Source organism: Globicephala melas, chromosome 19, assembly GCF_963455315.2.
Source record: "Globicephala melas chromosome 19, mGloMel1.2, whole genome shotgun sequence".
Lineage (NCBI taxonomy): Eukaryota > Metazoa > Chordata > Mammalia > Artiodactyla > Delphinidae > Globicephala > Globicephala melas.
Window position 1 is genome coordinate 12,447,632 of NC_083332.1, and position 17,779 is coordinate 12,465,410.

General features: G+C 51.2%; 1 protein-coding gene across 10 annotated transcripts in view; it reads left to right on the forward strand.

Moving 5' to 3' along the window:
* Positions 1–6: 6 nt before the first annotated feature.
* The window catches only part of C19H19orf47 (chromosome 19 C19orf47 homolog), a 29,404-nt gene continuing 11,631 nt past the window's right edge, over positions 7–17,779 (forward strand). For 3 of the 10 annotated variants that reach the window (XR_009560125.1, XM_060289436.1, XM_060289438.1), the window contains exons 1-8: positions 3,810–4,037; positions 4,150–4,201; positions 7,523–7,610; positions 7,723–7,837; positions 9,261–9,342; positions 13,421–13,558; positions 15,084–15,236; positions 16,389–16,459. Coding sequence is in view for 9 of the 10 variants with exons in the window: in XM_060289436.1 (XP_060145419.1) it covers positions 3,828–4,037; positions 4,150–4,201; positions 7,523–7,610; positions 7,723–7,837; positions 9,261–9,342; positions 13,421–13,558; positions 15,084–15,236; positions 16,389–16,459 (909 nt within the window). In the remaining variant the exon portion in view is untranslated. The other 7 variants (XM_060289437.1, XM_060289439.1, XM_060289441.2 and 4 more) reach the window with 6 other exon arrangements.

Consider the following 17,779-nt stretch of genomic DNA (forward strand, 5'->3'; position numbering starts at 1 on the left):
GAGTGCGGGTGGTCACGTGACGGTTGCCGCTGTGCTCTCGCTGGTGGCTACCCGGAGGGCTAGAGCGGCCGCGGGCCGGTAAGTCCGGCTTCCGGCGTTGAGGACGGTGCTTCCGGGGCGGGCAGCCGGGCCGAAGGAGGAGGGTCTGACAATTGGCGCCGCCGGGTGGGAGGGCGGGCGGCGCGAGTGGGCGCGGGCCCAGAGGGCCAGGTGAGGCGCGGGCCGTGGGTGGTGGGACTGGGTTGGATGAGGTGGGAATGAATGGCGCCCGGGGTTCCGGACTCAGTCCTGGCGCCGCTGTGCGACTCGGCTCTTGACAAGCTACTTCTTTCTCTGAACCTCAGTTGCCTCCTCTGTAGGATGGGGATCAGAATCTGGCTATGGCATCCTCTTTATGGGTTGGAGTGAGAAGTCAGCTCGTGCATGTCGGAGCCCCTAGCTCAGCGTCTGGCACACTGCTCACTTGGTTGCTATACTGTTATTGTTTGTATTGTTGATGATGTTTGTACTTGGTGTGGAAGAGCTGGGTGTGGGAGCGTGGAATTGGGAGCCAGCAGATCTCAGTTCAAGTCCTAGCTACACTTTGTGGTAGTGGAACTGTGCCTTCACCTGTCTGAACCTCGTTTTCCTCGTCTATACAACGAAGGCTATTAGCCCCAATATCATAGAGTCATTGTGAGGATGCTGATGAAATATGCGTGTAAACTCCTTAGCATAGGACCTGACAGTAGAGAGCAGGAGCTCAGTAGATTGGGACTATAATAAAAATGATTCTGAGAGTCATTGGTGTAGATGGGACTTGCAAGGAAGAGAGGAGGAAGGAAGCTCAGAGACGGCGATAGGAAAAACTTGGAATCTGGAGCTGGGCAAATCGACATCCCTCCACTTACTATTTGATAAATTATGCCAAATCCCTTAGTATTACGTTTTCCGTTTTCTTTAAAACTGATGCATTTTCCTCCAGTCAGTTCATTTGAGAAAGAAAATTTGTATTGCTTTGTTAATGGAAAACTAGCATTTTGGCCGTGAGAAGAAGGAAAACTTAACCTGAACTCCAATGGAAGCAGAACGGTCTATTAAATTGTAGACAGAAACTGAAAGAATTGAAAAGGGGATAACTTGTACTATTGTGGTTCTATGTTGTCAGATCCCATGGACCCTGTTGAGTTATACTCTGTTCTCAGCTCACACTTTGCATATGACTGACATCAGCTTAGTGACTGTCCTACCCTTTTCCTGACTCACTTAAGATTTATTTAATGCACATGTACAAAACCTACTGAACATTGTTCTAAGGGCTTGGCGTTTGTAAACTCTTTTAACCCTGCTAAGCACTTTAAGAATAGATATGCTTATCCTTCTTTTTTTTTTAATTGAAGTATAGTTGATGTACAATAACTCCTATCATTGTTATTTTATGGTTGAAGGGAGTGAGATCCAGAAAGGTTAAGCCACTTGCCCCAGAGTCAGGGTTAGGAAGTGGTAAACTCAAGATTTGGAGCCAAGCCTTCTAAGGGCTTAGGATGAGGAGTCTAGTGCATGGTGATTACTTGAATTGCGGGAGCTGTCATTTTTCTGTTATTGTTAATGTTATATAATCTTCACTGTGCTGGAGATGGGCTTTTGGTGGTGGAGAGAGGACACTTGAGTCTAGCAGGGAATTCTGCAGTTATAGTGGGAGGATACCAGTACTTAGAGCCTCCTAGTCAGTGTTAACTGAAACTTTGCAAAGACAGACAGACCACAGTGCCTGGCTCATAGTAATCCCTTGACCAGTGTTAATCATAGCCACTGACGGACTTGGGTTCAAACCCTGGCCCTGTAGTTACTTGCTGTGTGACCTCGGACCTGCCACTCTAATCTGTAACTTGGAGATCACTTTTACTTTTTACCGTGGGTGGTTGTGGGGAGTCACTGAGATGTGAACATATTCAGTGCCTGGCACGTAAACATTCAGCAGGAGCTACTGCATGGGCATTGGAATCAGGGAGAACTTGTTTTTGAGTCCTGGTAAAGTGCTTGCTAGATGTGGCATTTGGCAAATGACTGCACCACAATGAGTTGGTTTTTTCATTGATTAAAATGGGGCTAATTATAGTCCTCACTCATGAGGAGGTTGTGAGGCATCAGTGTGATGCCTGGCATTGGTCCTGGTGCATAGATAGTGCCTGGTGTGTGAAATGCTGTTGTTCTGTCTAACTCACTGAAGCCTCTCCGTGCCTTTTGCTCTTTGAGAGATGTTGGTTGTATTGTCTTTGTCCAGTGGTAAAATCCCAAAGGGAAAAGGGATGTTAGGAGCCGAGTACAGGGTGAAGTGATGTGCGTGGTCACGTTCATCATCCTACTTGGGAGTAGAGGAGAGAGCCTCACATCTGGGGACTTTGGGAAGGCTTCACAAAGCAGGTGGCAGCCAATCAGAGTGATGGAGAGCTTGCCAGGAGGACAGGAGGAGCAAGCATTCCAGGCACAGGTGACGTTCTGTGTGAAAAGTGGGTGGCAGGCAAAGCACTTGGGTGTTAGAGGGAAAGCTGGGGTGGGAGGCTGGGGGAATAAGAAGAACCAGCACTTCTAGAGTAGGTACTTAGTATACACCAGGCACTCTTGAGCGCTTTGTACATAGAAACTCATCTAGCCCCACAGCAGTCCTCTAAGGCAAGTAATGTTTGTACCATCCCGGTTTACAGATGGGGACACTGAGGCCCGACTGGTGAAGTCCCTTGCCAAGGTCACACAGCTAGTAAGTGGTAGAGCCAGATTTGAATCCTGCAAGTCTGGTTCCAGAGTCCTTACTCTTGTACTATCTCTGTGATACCATCAGAATTGTTGGTGGGGGGGGACGGGAACGGGCAGATTGTATGTGATGGTAAACAGAAAGGTGCTGGACAGTGGGCCTTCTGCACCTGTAGAGGAGGCGGAAGTGGGGTGGGTGAAAAGGATCAGAACTGGGGGCTGGAGTGGGTGGAGGGGAGCAGCGTGAGGGGAGAGGTCAGGGACTGAGAAGAGGCGGGCCAGGTGAGAAGTTTGGGCCGGGGCAGCATGGGACAGGTGGTCCTGGAGTCAGGTAGTAGCGAAGCATCAGGTGAGGAAATGATTTCTGTTAGTTCTCTTTCAACACTGCTGTTCACGTGCAGGAGGAAGTCTCCGTTGGGGCTAATACGTCTTTAACACCTTTCTGGCACCTGCTGATCTTACCCAAGCGAAAACTGGTTTTCCATTTCTGCTCTGGGACCCCCTCCTGACTGGTGCCCCACCTCTCTGCCCTGGCCGCTCTCACTTGCCTCCTTGCTCCCTCCCCTGTTCCTGCTGCCCCACGGACATGCCAGATGGGCTCCTGGCTCAGGGCACTGGACTTGCTGTACCTTCTCCTGGAACACGCTTCCTCTGTAAAACTGCATGGCTCACCCCTCCACCTCCTTCAGGCCTCTACATGTTACTTTAGAGAGCTCTTCTCTGACCACCCATTTAGAATTGCAAGCCCTCCCTTCCCGGGCCCTCTGTGTTTTCTCCATAAGGCTAAAGCCTTTCTGACACGTGATATTGTCAACTGGTTTGCTTGTTTACTCTCTGTCTCCCTGTTTCCCGTGTCCCCACCTAGATGCCAAGCTCTGGAGTTTGTATGTTTTTTGCTGTGCCTTGCGGCATGTGGGAGCTTAGTTCCCTGACCAGGGATCGAACCTGTGACCCCTGCAGTGGAAGCGCGGAGTCTTAACCACTGGACCGCCAGGGAAGTCCTCAAGCTCTGGTTTTTGTTAACCTCAGTATTCCTGGCTCCTAGAACAGTGCCTCACACACAGTAGGTTCTCAGGAAAGAGTTTTTGAGTGGGTGAATGAATGGGTATTTATGGTTAAGGTCTTGGGCAGGGGGTGTCTTTTTTTCTGTCCCTCTCTTATTCCAGCCAGAAACTTGTGAGGTGTGTGGGAATGGAGATGTGGACATTTGCTGCCCCTGGGCCTTATCCGAGGCAGGAGTGATAGTTGTGGTGACAGCTCTGCCCCAGGCTGACTTCCTGCCAGCTGCTCCAGGCTATTCCTGGGCTGTGAGTCCCCAGCCCAGGAACTCTCCCCTGGCAGGCAGACAGGCGGCGAGAGAGGGACGGACACTTAGCCGGCGGCGACTCATGGGTGCTCTCCCCTTGTTCTCTCATGCAGGCTCCAGGGAGCAGAGTGAAGGCGAGGGAGACAATGGTCTCTGTAACTATGGGTGAGTCTTTTCTCTGGGGCCCCCTCTCCCCTCTGCCCTTTCTGAGGTATGACCTTGGTCGGGGGGGGGGGCAGGCTGGGGGAGGGAGGGCTGGTCACTGGCAGGAACAGCTGTGCTCCGGGGAACGCGGAGGGAGGGCCAGGGCCTGCCCAGGGCCCATCCACCTCCGCTCTGTATCTGGGCCTGCTGACAACGTATTTTGGCCATAAAGAACTTCAGGCCATAAAGTCCTGAAGTCCAGCAGATTTCTCATCTGACCTCTCAGAGCCTCGATTTTCCCACCTGTAAAATGGAGATAGTAACATCCTGGGATGTTGTAAGGATTAGGAGGTTATTGCATGTGAAATCTTGGGCATGGTTCTCAGCAAATGTTATAGCTGTTATTACTCTCATGAGCTTTACCACCACATTCTCTTCGAACTCTGTACTTGGGGGTTGCCAAAGCACAGAGATTACTAGCTGGTAGCTTTTAAATTTTTGGAGATTTGTACGTATAGAAGAGTACGTAAAACATATATGTGTGGTCATAAGAGCAATTAAAAAGCAAACGTCTGAGTGCATCCTTTATGATTCTGTTTATATAAAGCACAGAGGCAGGCAAAATCAATCTATGCCGCTGGAAAGTGTTGATTGCCCTTGCGAGGCAGGGAGAAGTGACTGCCTGGGGAATGTGAGGCAGGAGATGCTTCTGGAATGTTGCAAATGTTTTATTTCTTGATCTGGGGACTGGTTACATGGGTATGTTGGTTTATGAAAATGTATCGACTTGTGTGTACTTTTGTGGGTGAAAATGATAGTTCAATAAAAAGGTTTTAAAAAAGCACCCCCCCCCAACCACTGTCCAGGTCAAGAACTAGAATACTGCCTGCCCCCCTGAGGGCTCCAACCCAATCATACACCCCCTCCCTCCTCCAGATGGAATAAACCACTATCTTCTCTTTGTGATAATCTCTCCTTACCTTTCTTATAGTTGTACCACGAATGAAAACATTCCTATAGACTTGGTTTTGAACTTACGTGAATGCAGTCGTGCCGTGAGGTCTTCCGTGTCTGGCTTCTGTTGCTCAGCGCAGTGTCTGAGTCATCTCTGGTGCTGTGTGTAGCTGCAGTTCTTTGCTTCGCACTGCTCCGTAGTATTTACTGTGTGAGCAGCCACCATTTGTCTGTCGATGCTATTGTCAGTGGATATTGCATTGTTTCTGGGTTGCAGACAAGCTGCCGTGAATCTTCTAGTGCATGTCTCCTGGTGTGTACAGCAAGCCACTCCTCTGAGTCCAAGGCATACATCGTGGCCCATATTAATATTTCTGAAATGGGGGTTCATCTTACAGCTGGTGCTCGTGATCATTTAATTGGCAGCATATTTTCCTCCTTAGTAGGACACGAAATGATGGTGACGACCAGACAGGAGGACTTTTGCAGTTCCTTGACGTTGCTTCAGGCAGCTAGCTACCCCCAACCTATGTGGTGTTTTTCCTCCCCTTAATAACAGCTTAATTGAGAGGCAGTTCACATTTCATACAATTCACTGAAGCGTACGAGTCAATGGTCTTAATATTCTGTGTTCGCAGAGTTATGCAACTGTCACCACAATCAATTTCAAAATATTTTCATCACTCCCCGCAAAACCCGAATACCCATTAGCATTCACTCCCCCCTCCCCCCTGCTCTCCCACCCAGTCCCTGGCAACCACTAATCTACTTTCTGTCCCTATAGATCTCTACAGATTTACCTCTTCTGGACATTTCACATAAATGGAACTATTGTGTGGTAGTTTTTGACACTTAGGCCAAAGGTGCCTGCTTTTGGCTAAGGGAACCCAGGGCCCCATGCCTGGACAGGTGGATAGTGCCTGTGAAAAGTAGAAAAAGGTCCGCCTTTCCTCTGGGCTGCTGGAGGATGTCCTGAGGGCATGAGCTCCTCACTTGCCTCAGGCCCAGGGGGACTGGCCTGCGGCTGGGTGGGCAGGGGCCTCTTCGGGAGGGGATGCGCCTGAGCCCCCTACCCCCCACCCATGCAGTGTCTCATCCAGAGTGTGTCTCTTTCCCTGCTCTGAGCCTCAGTTGTCTTACCAGCAAAATGGGCATAGTAACACCAAATTTCTTCTTATCTAAAATAGCATGGATTGTTGGATGTACTGTTATGTACCCTGAGAAAGATAAAGAAAAAAATGTTGCCAATTAAATTGTGGCACACCATCAATTGTGAGGTAAATCCTAGTTTCAGAGATATTAAAATGTGAAAGAAAAGTTCTCCTTGGAACCAATGATCGTCTCTAACACCTGGCCTGACAGGTCAGGGTCAGTTTGAAGGTCACACCCAAGAGGCCAGGAAAGAACTTTGGAAGCAATCAAGCTACATGGATGGGGTCTGCCTCGTCTTGGCTCCATGTGTAGCGGTGGCATCATCATCACCATTATCCCCTTCATCATCATCATCATCATCATGGCTGCAGTGGGTTGAGGACATCCTCTGGGCCATGTGCCACTTAGAGCCCTTTTTGTGGACTTTCTCTTTAGTCTGCACGATGACCAAGGACATCAGTGCTGTTATCACTAGAATGTCAGCTCCATGAGGAAAGGGACTCTGTCTTGTGCCCTGCGGTATCCCCAGTGCCTAGAGGAGGACCTGGTGTGTGCCAGGTGCTCAGTACATACTTGTTGAATGTATTACCCTAGAGGACACCGAAGCCCCAAGCGTTACCTTGCCCGAAGTCCCTCAGCCGGGAGATGGCAGAACCGGGATTTGAACCCATGCTCCAAACATGCTCACCCTGAGGCCGGGCTGCTTCTGTGTGTGTGTGTAGAGGGGGGTTGCTTCTGACACCCAGGGGTCAGCTCTGCAACCCTTCTTTCCATCCACCTATGAACCCTGTCACCCTCGGGGCCCGCACCTGCTGATGGGGACCTGGATGGAGAACCCAGAGTCCTGGCTCGCCCAAACCAGTCATTGGCCAAGCATGGGGGGGTGATTGCTGCGGGTCACGCTCCAGAGCAGGGCAGAGCTGCAAGGAGAAGGGCGGTATGGAAGCACAGGGCCTTGGGAAGTCTGCTTCTTGTTAGCAGGGTGGCCTGGGGAGGGTCCCCCGACCTCGCCCTGCCTCAGTTTCCTCACTGGCAAAATGCGGGCGTCAATGCTGCCTAACCCACAGGGCTGTCAGGCCGGCTTAGTTCCATCGTATATGCAGAGCTCTCAGGCCCAGGGCCTGGCGTTTGATGAGCATTTAATTTGCGGGAGCTGCTGCTGTTGTGGTTTGCTGCTGCTCTTCTCTAAGGAGAGTAACGTGAATAATGAGCCCTGTCTATGCCCCCACCCCCCAGCCACTTCCGAGTGGATCCAGTTCTTTAAGGAAGCCGGCATTCCTCCGGGACCTGCTGTCAATTACGCAGTGATGTTTGTGGATAACAGGTAAGGCTGCCGAGGGGACGGGGCTGAACCTGGGGAAAGGAGGGGAGTCAGGGGGCTGGCTGGCCCACCCACCCTGGCCCACTGTGGCCTCCCTGCCGACCCTCCCCTGCAGGATCCAGAAGAGCATGCTGCTGGATCTCAACAAGGAGATCATGAATGAGCTGGGCGTGACTGTGGTGGGCGACATCATTGCCATCCTCAAGCATGCCAAGGTGGTGCACCGCCAGGTGGGTGCTCCACTGGACCCCTCTGTCCCTGGATTTAGGGTGGGGTAGGGGGGCAGTGGCAGAGCCGACTGGAGGCTTGGAAGTAAAGGTAGGCAGACTGGATTCCAAGGCTGGTTCCACTGTTTGCTGTGTCACATCGGGCATGTTGCCCAACCTCTCTGAACCTTACTTTCTCCACCTGTAGGATGTACGTAGGCAAACCAGTTTCGCAGGAGGGTTGTGAGTACTAAGTTATATAAAGCCCTAGGACAGTGTAAACAGCAGGCCGCAGTAGGGGCTCGCTTTAAGTATTATTATTACTAGTTTTCATCTTCCTCATGATAGTTATCCATACCAGGACTCTTTCTCTGTCCCCAGAACAGGAGCTCTCTATGTGGGACCCAGTGGTGGCTTGGCCAACAACATGGTGGTTCCCTTCTTGGCCCTTCTGCTTACAGTGACCTTGGACTAGTGATTTCACCTCCCCGAGTCTCTGAAACAGGCTTTTCACACAGCCCTGCTGCATGGGGTCGCTGTGGCCATTTACCAGAGAGTGTATGTGGCATCAAGTGCCAGGCCTGGAGTGAAGAGCTCGTTTAGTTATGATAGTTAGCGCTTACCAAGCACTTGCCGTGGCCTGTCAGGCCCTGTCTTCGTCCTCTACGAATGTGAGCTCACTTACTCCTCCCTCCGCTTGACTGAGAAGGAAGCTTGCTTCAGAGCTGCGCTCTCCAGCACTCCACTTTACCGAGTGATGGCAGCTGGGCTTATTCTCGTCAATTTTAGTAGCTCCCTCCATCCCAGGGACAGGCCTTCGTCTGTCCACCATCCAGGGCAAGACCCCGCAGCGAGGGCTTTCTCAAGCCAGGGACGTTAGCTGAGTTATCACGGAGGTCACTGAGCAAAACGATTTCTTTAAACTTTTAAATTTGAGACCAATTTTAGATTTATAGAAAAGTTCCAACAGTCGTACAGAAAGTTTCGTACTTCCTGCACCCAGCTTCCCTTAATGTTAACATCTTCCATAGCCATGGTCCATTTGTCAAGACTAAGAAATGGACATTAGTAGTGTGCTATTGTTAACAAATTACAGACTATTTGGATTTCATTAGATTTTCCACTAATGTCATTTTTCTGTTCCAGGATACCACATGGCATTACTTCTCACGTCTCCTTAGTCTCTTTTGATTTGGGACAGTTTCCTAGTCTTCCCAGGTTTTTGATGACCTTCACAGTTGTGGAGAGTACTGGTCAGGTGTTCTGTAGCAGCATGTCCCTCAGCTTGGGTGTGTCTGATGCTTCATTATGATTAGGAGGGAAATGTTTTGAAAGCACTAACAGCTCAGGCTCTGATTCCCCGAGTTTTGCTCAGATATCTGGGTTCCCTCTTCCGCCAGCTTATGCCCCTGTCCCCATGGTAACCGGGCACCTGTTTTCTTTACAGGACATGTGCAAAGCTGCCACTGAGTCGGTGCCCTGCAGCCCCAGCCCCCTTCCAGGCGAGATTCGCCGAGGCGCCTCTAGCGGTGAGTCCCATGTGTTCAGGCCTCCTTTGCTTCGGCAGTGGAGTTCGCAGAGGTGGAAGCAAAGGCATCCGAGGCTCTCGTCTCTTAGGTAGTGAGTGGCTGTATATACAGTGGATTTTCGTTTGTGGTCGTTCCATTCTACACAGCCACTGCGAACACCGAGTCAGTGAATACTGAATCACTTCTCCCAGGGGAATACGGGGTCACCACGTTTTCATCATCTGACCAATACACAACTTTATTTATGTGTGTTTCTGTTCCAAGACACCTTATTTAATATATGGTGTTGATTCATAAACATTGAACTCACAGCCCGCAGCACTAAAACTGCCTGAACGAAGCTTATTGAACGCACGTATTTTTTCCATAAGGCACATCCCAGCCTTCTTGAACTTGGGACACTAGACAGCACCTTATCACCATGCTTGGGGGCCATTTTAAACAGCAAAATCACTAACAAAAAGCACAAAGATGTGAAAATAGCAATAAGGAGACCGTAAATAGACTGTGGCACTAAATAGACTTGTTTACTAAGTGAGAGCTGCAACAGGAAGGCAGAGCGTCGCCTTGTTTGACCTCAGTTGGGAACGTGTGTTGGGCGACTCAAGTGTTTTGCCTCTCTGTGCATGTCTGTGAATGACCACAGAGCAGCACGAGTATTCGTTTTGAGGTTACGAATAAATTTGTGAACAGGCGAATTTACAAAATGGAATCTGAATGGTAAGAATCAACTGTGTTTATACTTTTGTTTTTTTCAGCAGTGTGACACTTAAAAGATTTAACATATGTATTGATTAGCTTTTGCTGCTTAACAAGCCACCACAAAACTGGCTTAAACACAGACTTTTTAACAAAAATTTTTATTGAAATATAGTTGATTTACACTGTTGTGTTAGTTTCAGGTATACAGCAAAGTGATTCAGTTATACACACACACACACACACACACTCACACACATATATATCTTAGTTCCCTGACCAGGGATCGAACCCGTGCCCCCTGCAGTGGAACGAAAGCTCAGATTCCTAACCACTGGACCGCCAGGGAATTCCCTATATATATGTTCTTTTTCCAGATTCTTTTCCATTATAGGTTATTATAAAACAGTGAATATAGTTCCCTGTGTTACACAGTAGGGCCTTGTTGGTTATCTACTCCATATATAGTAGTGTGTATATATGAATCCCAAACTCCTAAATTATCCAGCCCCCCCCCGCCCTTTCCCCTTTGGTAACTATAAGTTTGTTTTCTCTGTCTGTGAGTCTATTTCTGTTTAGTAAATAAGTTCATTTGTATCATTTTTTTAAGTCTGTCTGATTTACTTCACTTAGTATGATAATCTCTAGGTCCATCCATGTTGCTGAAAACACAGACTTTTATTTCTCGTGGTTCTGTGACTTGGCTGGTCACTTCTGCTCCGGGACAGCTCAGCTGATCTCAGTGGTCACTTGGCAGCTCCTAGATCTCTTGATCTAGGATGGCCTCCCTCACACATCTGATGGTTGGCTTGGTGTCATCTGGGCCAAAAGAGGTGACTTGGCCACACATCTCTCATTATCCAGCAGGCTAGCCCAGGCTCATCTACACCGTGGTGATTGAAGGGTTCCCAAAAGCAGCATGAGAAGGCAGGACCCAATGTGCAAAGCACCTCTTAAGTCTCTGCTTGTATAACATTTGCTTCTGTCCCATTGGCCAAAGCCAGTCACATGGCTAAGCCCAGCATCAGTGTGGTCAGGGCCTACCCAAAGGCATGGACGAAGGGAAGTTGAACAAATTGGGTTCGTTTCTGCAGTGATCCCTCTCAACTGACATACAGAAAAGGGTTCCGATGACAGAGGGGCAGCTGAATGACTTTTCACAAATGGAGCACGCATGTAGCCTGCGGCGTCCAAATCCAGAAACAGAAAAGATGACTGACATCACTCACCACCTCTCAAGGGTATCCACTGCCCTGATTTCTAACAGCTTTGGTTAGTTTTGCCAATCTTTCAAACCTATATAAATGTAAGCAGGTAGTATGTACTTTTTTTTTTGCCATTTTTGAGTCTCTTAAATAGTTTAGAATAAGTTTAAAAAATTAAAACAAAAATACTAATGGAGAAAATAGGCAGTTAAAAGAGTAGGGGAAACAGGCACAGATGGAAAAGGGTGGAGAAGAGTACCCCAAAACATTCCGGTCACTTGTGTACACTTTGTAATATTGAACATGTGTGTCCGCACTGGGAGGAACAAAGAACAGTTCGTTGTACTCTGGCGTTTGACTGCAACTCAGCTTCAGTGGCTCACAGACAGAGCTGTTTCCCCTCCACCCAGGTGATGCTTACCTGGCGTGAGAAAACACCATATCCCTTTTAAGCAAGACCTTGCCCTCTGTGGCCATTGCAAGAGGCAGGCCGTCTCAACTGCTTATGTTTTGTAGCAGAAAATCCCGATCGTGTTGCATTTGGCCTGTCAGAGTGCTGTGAGTGGAGGCTCTGGGCGCAGATTCCACACAGCCACTCATCAGAAAGCCACTCCTGGGAATTCCCTGGCGGTCCAATGGTTAGGATTCGGCGATTTCACTGCCGGGGCCCGGGTGAGGCCAAAAAAAAAAAAGGAAGCAAGCCACCCCTATCGGGCTGAAGAAGTGTCTTGGGAAGATCACGGGAGGGTGTATGCCAAATCATCAACAGCAGTGAGCAGGCCTGAAAACCGACCATTTCTTCCTGGGTGGTGGGGAGGGAGAAGGTCTCGTTGGGAAGGGCCAATCCCCGGACTTCTGGGTGCCAGCAGTGCTCCCGTTCCTGACCTGGGTGGTGGGTATATGGGAATTGATGTTAAACGATCTGTGTAGGTTTGATGTCTTTTTCTGTCTGCTGTAGTTATAGTTTAAAAAGTAACCAAGCAATATGGAATTATAATCAGGTGTTGAGGGTCATTATGGGGGACTTCAGGAGGCTTTGAGAGACAGCACATGGCAGAAAGAGAGAAGGCTTTTTTGGGGGTAGGTAGGACAAAATATCAAAGTCTGAAAGCCATTGTGGGGCGGGGGTTGGTGCTGGGCCTGCTGAGCAAGCGATAGTAGCGTGAAGGTTCCCCCTCTCCCCTCCCTGCAGGGCTTCCCCAAGATCTCAGCAAACCCGTACTCTGAAGCTAGCAGCAGCTGCACCTGGAGACACAGTCCGTCTCCTCCCCCCGCTGGAGTTGGCCCTCCAGTCTGCTCGCTGTAGCCCACCTTGCACCCTGGGACATCCCTTCTCCTGCTCCACAGAATTCAGGGGGGCAGAGACTGCTTTCCAACCCTGAGGGAGGTCACCTCTTTTCTTGCCCCAGCCCAACTGGAGCCAGACCCACATTGCCCAGGGCCCTGGCTGAGTGACCCCACTCCCCGAGTCTCAGTTTCCTCATCTATAAAATTGGTTTACAGTGAAGCCTGTCTAGTAGGGGTGTTGGGAGGTTCGGTGACCATGTTCATCTTTCCAGTAGATGTTTACTGAAGACCTGTGAAGTACCAGAAACTGTGGTTGGCACTGGGGATACAGCGATAAACAGACAGTGTCTCCTCTGTGTTATTATAAGTACAGTCTTGTGGGAGAGTCTACCAGTAAACAAACAAATGTAATTTTCATGTCAAGCAGTAATAAGGGCAGGGAAGTATTCTCTGAGGAGATGCCGTCTGAGAGGAGACCTGAACGCAGAGACAGAGCAAGCCCATTGCTACTGGGGGAGCTGCACGCCAGACCTATGAACAGCAAAGTGCCCTGAGTGGGCGTGTACTTGCTGAGCAAGGAAGATCCTGGAGGCCAGCGTGGTGGAGGGAGAGGGGAGGGAAATGCTCAGTGCAGGGCTGGGTAACTGATAGGTGAAGTGTGCTAGGAACCCATCTGGTCTGGGGCCTCAGGAAAGGCCCCCAGGGCAGGGAGGGGCGGGCTAGTTACCGGGAAGACAGGCCCACCCCAAGCATGCCTGCCTTGACAGTGCAGCCACAGGGTGCCTCTGGCTGCCCTATCCCCATGCTGCGGTCCCAAGGTTGCCTTCCCCATCCTGACCCCTTCCCAGGGCCCCGCCCCACTGGACTCTCCTCTTTCCTCCTGGCAGCCGCCTCCCGGATGATCACCAACAGCCTGAACCGAGACTCCCCACCTGGCACTCCCCCCAGGCGGCCGGACACCAGCACCTCCAAGATCTCTGTCACTGTGTCCAACAAGATGGCAGCAAAGAGTGCCAAGGCTGCCGGTGAGGGGACTCAGGCAGGTGGTGGGAGGAGCTGGGGGCGAATGTGGGTTGGCAGACGGTATTTGGGGGACGTGCTCCCAACGTTGCAGGGTGCTTTGGAGGCTACAAGGTGTCCAGAGTGTTCAGACTTGGTCAGATCACTGCACCTCTGTGGGCCTCACTGTAGAAGGGGGCTGGTGACACCCGCCCCAGAGGATGGTTGGAAGCGCTCGAGATGGTGTCCTTAAGCGTGGGTGCACTGCAGTTCTCATGCGGTGGCTGTTTCAGTCTTTTTGTACTTCTTATTTTATTGTGGTAAGAACACTTAATGTGAGCTCTACCCTCTTCACAAAATTTTAAGTGTACAGTACAGTATTGTTGACTATGGGTGGTTCAGTCTTTTTTAACAGATGGTCACTGAGCCCCGCAGTGGTGCCCGGCCCTGTGCTTGATGCCTGGGGTCAAAGGTAAAGAAGCTACCTTTCCTCTTAGCGGCCAGAGGGATCCTTTAAAACCTTCAATCTGATCCTTTCACACCCTTGTCTAGAACTCTCCAGGGCTTCCCATTGTTCCACTAATAAGGTCATCTTCCCCCATGGCCTTACTGGGCCCTGCGACACGTGGGTTCACATCTCGCTTGCTGCCTCGGTTCCCCTCCAGGCTGCTTCCCGTCGTGGGGCCTTTGCCCTGATGTTCCCTTCTCCCACACCTTCCTCTTCCACAGACTTTTCCATGCTTGGCTGCCGTTCCTCTTCCAGGTCTCAGCTGGTAAGCTGGGAATGGGACTCCGGCCTTTGGGCTTCCAGGCCCTCCTGTCCATCACACTCTCCTGCCTTTGTTGGACCCATCCCCACAGCAGTGATCTTGGCCCAAGTTGAAACAGAGGCCCAGGGTGGGGGCTTGGCTGTCCTGGCCCCCAGCCCCATCACACCCCGTACACCTCCATCACATGTGCCCCCTTTTGACCACGTGTGTCTGCAAGTGCCTCATCCTCCTTCTGATCTTTCGATTTATGTGCCATGAGCAAGAAAGTTAAAATTCATTTCTAAAGTATTGAAAAGATGGGGAGCCTGGGAGGGACTGGCTCTCTTCAACTCAACACATTTGAGGAGAGTCTTTCTTTTAAATTGAGGTGTAATTTACTTATGCACGGTGCACAGATTGTAAGTATAGACCTTGACTAATTTTTAAAAAGTGATTACACCTGTGAAAGCACCACCTAGATGGCTTTTCCACCACCCAGCAGTTTCCCCATCTGAGGGGATTCTGGCTGGGCTGGGAGGTGAGCCTGCTGGGGGACAGAGGGCCAGAGCCACAGAGAGCCTGGGAGGCCCGCCACAGCCTTCTGCGACCCCACTGTGCCCAGACCCCTGAGTTTCCCGGTGGTTCAGCCAGTGGCCTTGGGGGTGGCTGGGAGGATAAGGGATTCCAGTCAGGTGAAAGCGTGGCGATAAAGGGCACGTGTGTGCCCTTTGCAGGGCGCCCAGCCCCCACCCCAGGAGAACATTCCATCCCAGAAGACGCTCACCACCCCCTCCTCCCCCAACAGCCCTGGCCCGCCAGGAGGAGGAGAGCTTGACTGGTCCCACCAAGCGGCGCCGGGTCACGGCCGAGATGGAGGGGAAGTACATTATCAACATGCCCAAAGGCACCACTGCCCGGACCCGTAAGATCCTGGAGCAGCAGCAGGCAGCGAAAGGTACTGGCCCTGGTGGGGAGTGGGCGGCACAGACTGTGTTTCCCTTTCGCTGCATCTTGCAGGGTTGGTCACGTCCTACAGGCAGTGGCCCAGAAGCAGGCTCTGATGGGGTCCAGGGGGCCTTGGACGGAGGGGACAGTGATGGTGGCCATAGTAGAGGAGGACGCATCACTGCCTCTGTCTTCTTGTCCTGCCGTTAGCATAGCAGGGCTCCTCGGTGCCTCAGCTGGCACCTCTTCCCCGAGGGACCGTGGCACGGATTCAGTGCTAGCCTGCCTGTTAAGTGAGTGACTGTGCCTGGCTGAGGGCAGGTGCCCAAGACAGTAGGAACCGTTGTTACGAGCCAGAGGTGTCTGGTTGAGATTCAGTCCACAGCTGGGATTTGAATCTGGTGGTACAGAGATGGTCTTCCTTACAGTGTTCCATTTAGGATATTGTAAACGTTCTCATGGAAAAACATCCAGCGATGCAGAAGCATGTACAGTAAGAACAAACTCTCTCCCCTCACTCCTGTATCCCACACGTATTGTTGACCTTTCCAGACCAGCATCTATGAATGTAAATGCATCTGTTTGTACAGTTACACATACCCAGGCATTTTTTTCTTTTTAAGCACAAATAGCATTGTCCTGTATGTATTGTTCTGTAACTTTTTTACTGAAGATCTTTTCATCTTCATTCTTTTTAATGGTCGTTGAATATTTTCGTAGTACTTCTGTGCTGTAGTCTAGTAAGCATTCTCCTGTTAGTGGCTTTTTAGGCTGTAACTTAGGGAGAGCATTACCATTCATCAGGTTCTCTGAGAGGCCCATGGCCCCCAAAATAGGGAAAGGAACCAGAAGGGATTAAGAACTCTTCCCGCACATACACTTCATGAATTGGTACTAAGGTGTGAGGACCGGAAGTGTCCATTTTAGTTGATCCTTCCCACATTTGGCACTAGCCAGAAGTGTGTGGGTTAAGGTCAGTGTTAGCCGACAACATAGACGTAAAACCTAACTGGGCCCAGTCGGTGCCTGCTTGGACCAGAGCTGCCTGGGGTCTGGGCTGGCTGTGTCGACCCCTCCCTGTCTGCACGGCGGTGCTCAGCCAGGCCTGGGCCCCCAGGGGCCACCCAGCAGGCGCTGGCTCATGGCCTCACTTCCCTCCCAGGTCTCCACAGGACGTCTGTGTTTGACCGCCTTGGCGCCGAGACCAAGGCAGACACGACGATGGGGAATAAAGTGAGTTGGAAATGGGGGAGCCACTGGGGACTCTCAAATTCTTGTCTTCCCTGGGTGTTGTTCCTGGCATTTCCCACATACATCTCACCCTGTCTCACCCACCTTTCCAGGCCCAGTGCCCTTCTCTGCACTGGTGGCTTCCCTGTCTGTCTTCTATCCCGACCTCTCTCCCGATTTCCAGCCCCGGGGGTCTGGCAACTCATGGATGCCGCCCTCGGACCCCTCCCACCACCATGTCCCCAAACTGTCCTCAGCATCTTTCCCCAAAGCAAAATGTCCCCTGGGCCCTGTCTCGGGTGCCCCACCGTCCCCACTCCAGGCAGTCTTGAGTCTGATGGGGCCATCTGTCCCCACCTGTCTGCCACCTCTCCCTGCCTGCGTAGGGCAGTGGCCTCCTAGCTGGTCTCTGCACAGGTCCTGTGAACCCCTCCAGCCCTTCGCCCACAGCGGCAGCATGTGCTGCCTCCAGGACAGGCCCTCCCCCCTCGCCCTCGGGAAACCCTTCAGAGGCTTTTCACCACGTGCTCAGGCACAGCCCGCTCTTCTTCCTCCACCTGCGGTCCCGCAGGCCTAACCACGGCATGTGCTTGGGAGACGCAGCCTGAGCCCACCGCCTGGCACAAATCCGTCTCTGCCACCGCCTGGCTGCATGGCCTTGACTGTGTCACTTAAGCCCTTTGTACCTCGGTTTCCTCCTCCGTATAGTACCTCACAGCGTGGTCGTGAGGACTGAGTGAGGTATAGCTGCGTAGCGCGGGGGCTGTCTGGTGCAGTGGTGAGCATCTTTATTTATTTATTTTTAAATTTTTTAAATTTTATTTTATTATTTTTGGCTGCGTTGGGTCTTCGTTGCTACGCACGGGCTTTCTCTAGTTGCGGCGAGCGGGGGCTACTCTTCGTCGTGGTGCGCGGGCGTCTCACTGCGGTGGCTTCTTGTTGCCGAACGTGGGCTCTAGGCGCGTGGGCTTCAGTAGTTGTGGCATGGGGGCTCAGTAGTTGTGACTCGCGGGCTCTAGAGCGCAGGCTCAGTAGCTGTGGCGCACGGGCTTAGTTGCTCCGCGGCACGTGGGATGTCCCCGGACCAGGGCTCGAACCCGTGTCCCCTGCGTTGGCAGGCGGATTCCTAACCACTGCGCCACCAGGGAAGCCCTGGTGAGCATCTTCAAGTGGCACCTTTGAGTAACTCTGGTGGAGCTCTCCAGCTGCCTTTTGTTACTTGCTCACCAGGGCTCACCCACTCTGGCTTTTTCTCACTGCCTAAATCTCATCATGAGTGTGATAATAGCACTCAGGATCACGTGGCTTGAAGGTGCAGCCATG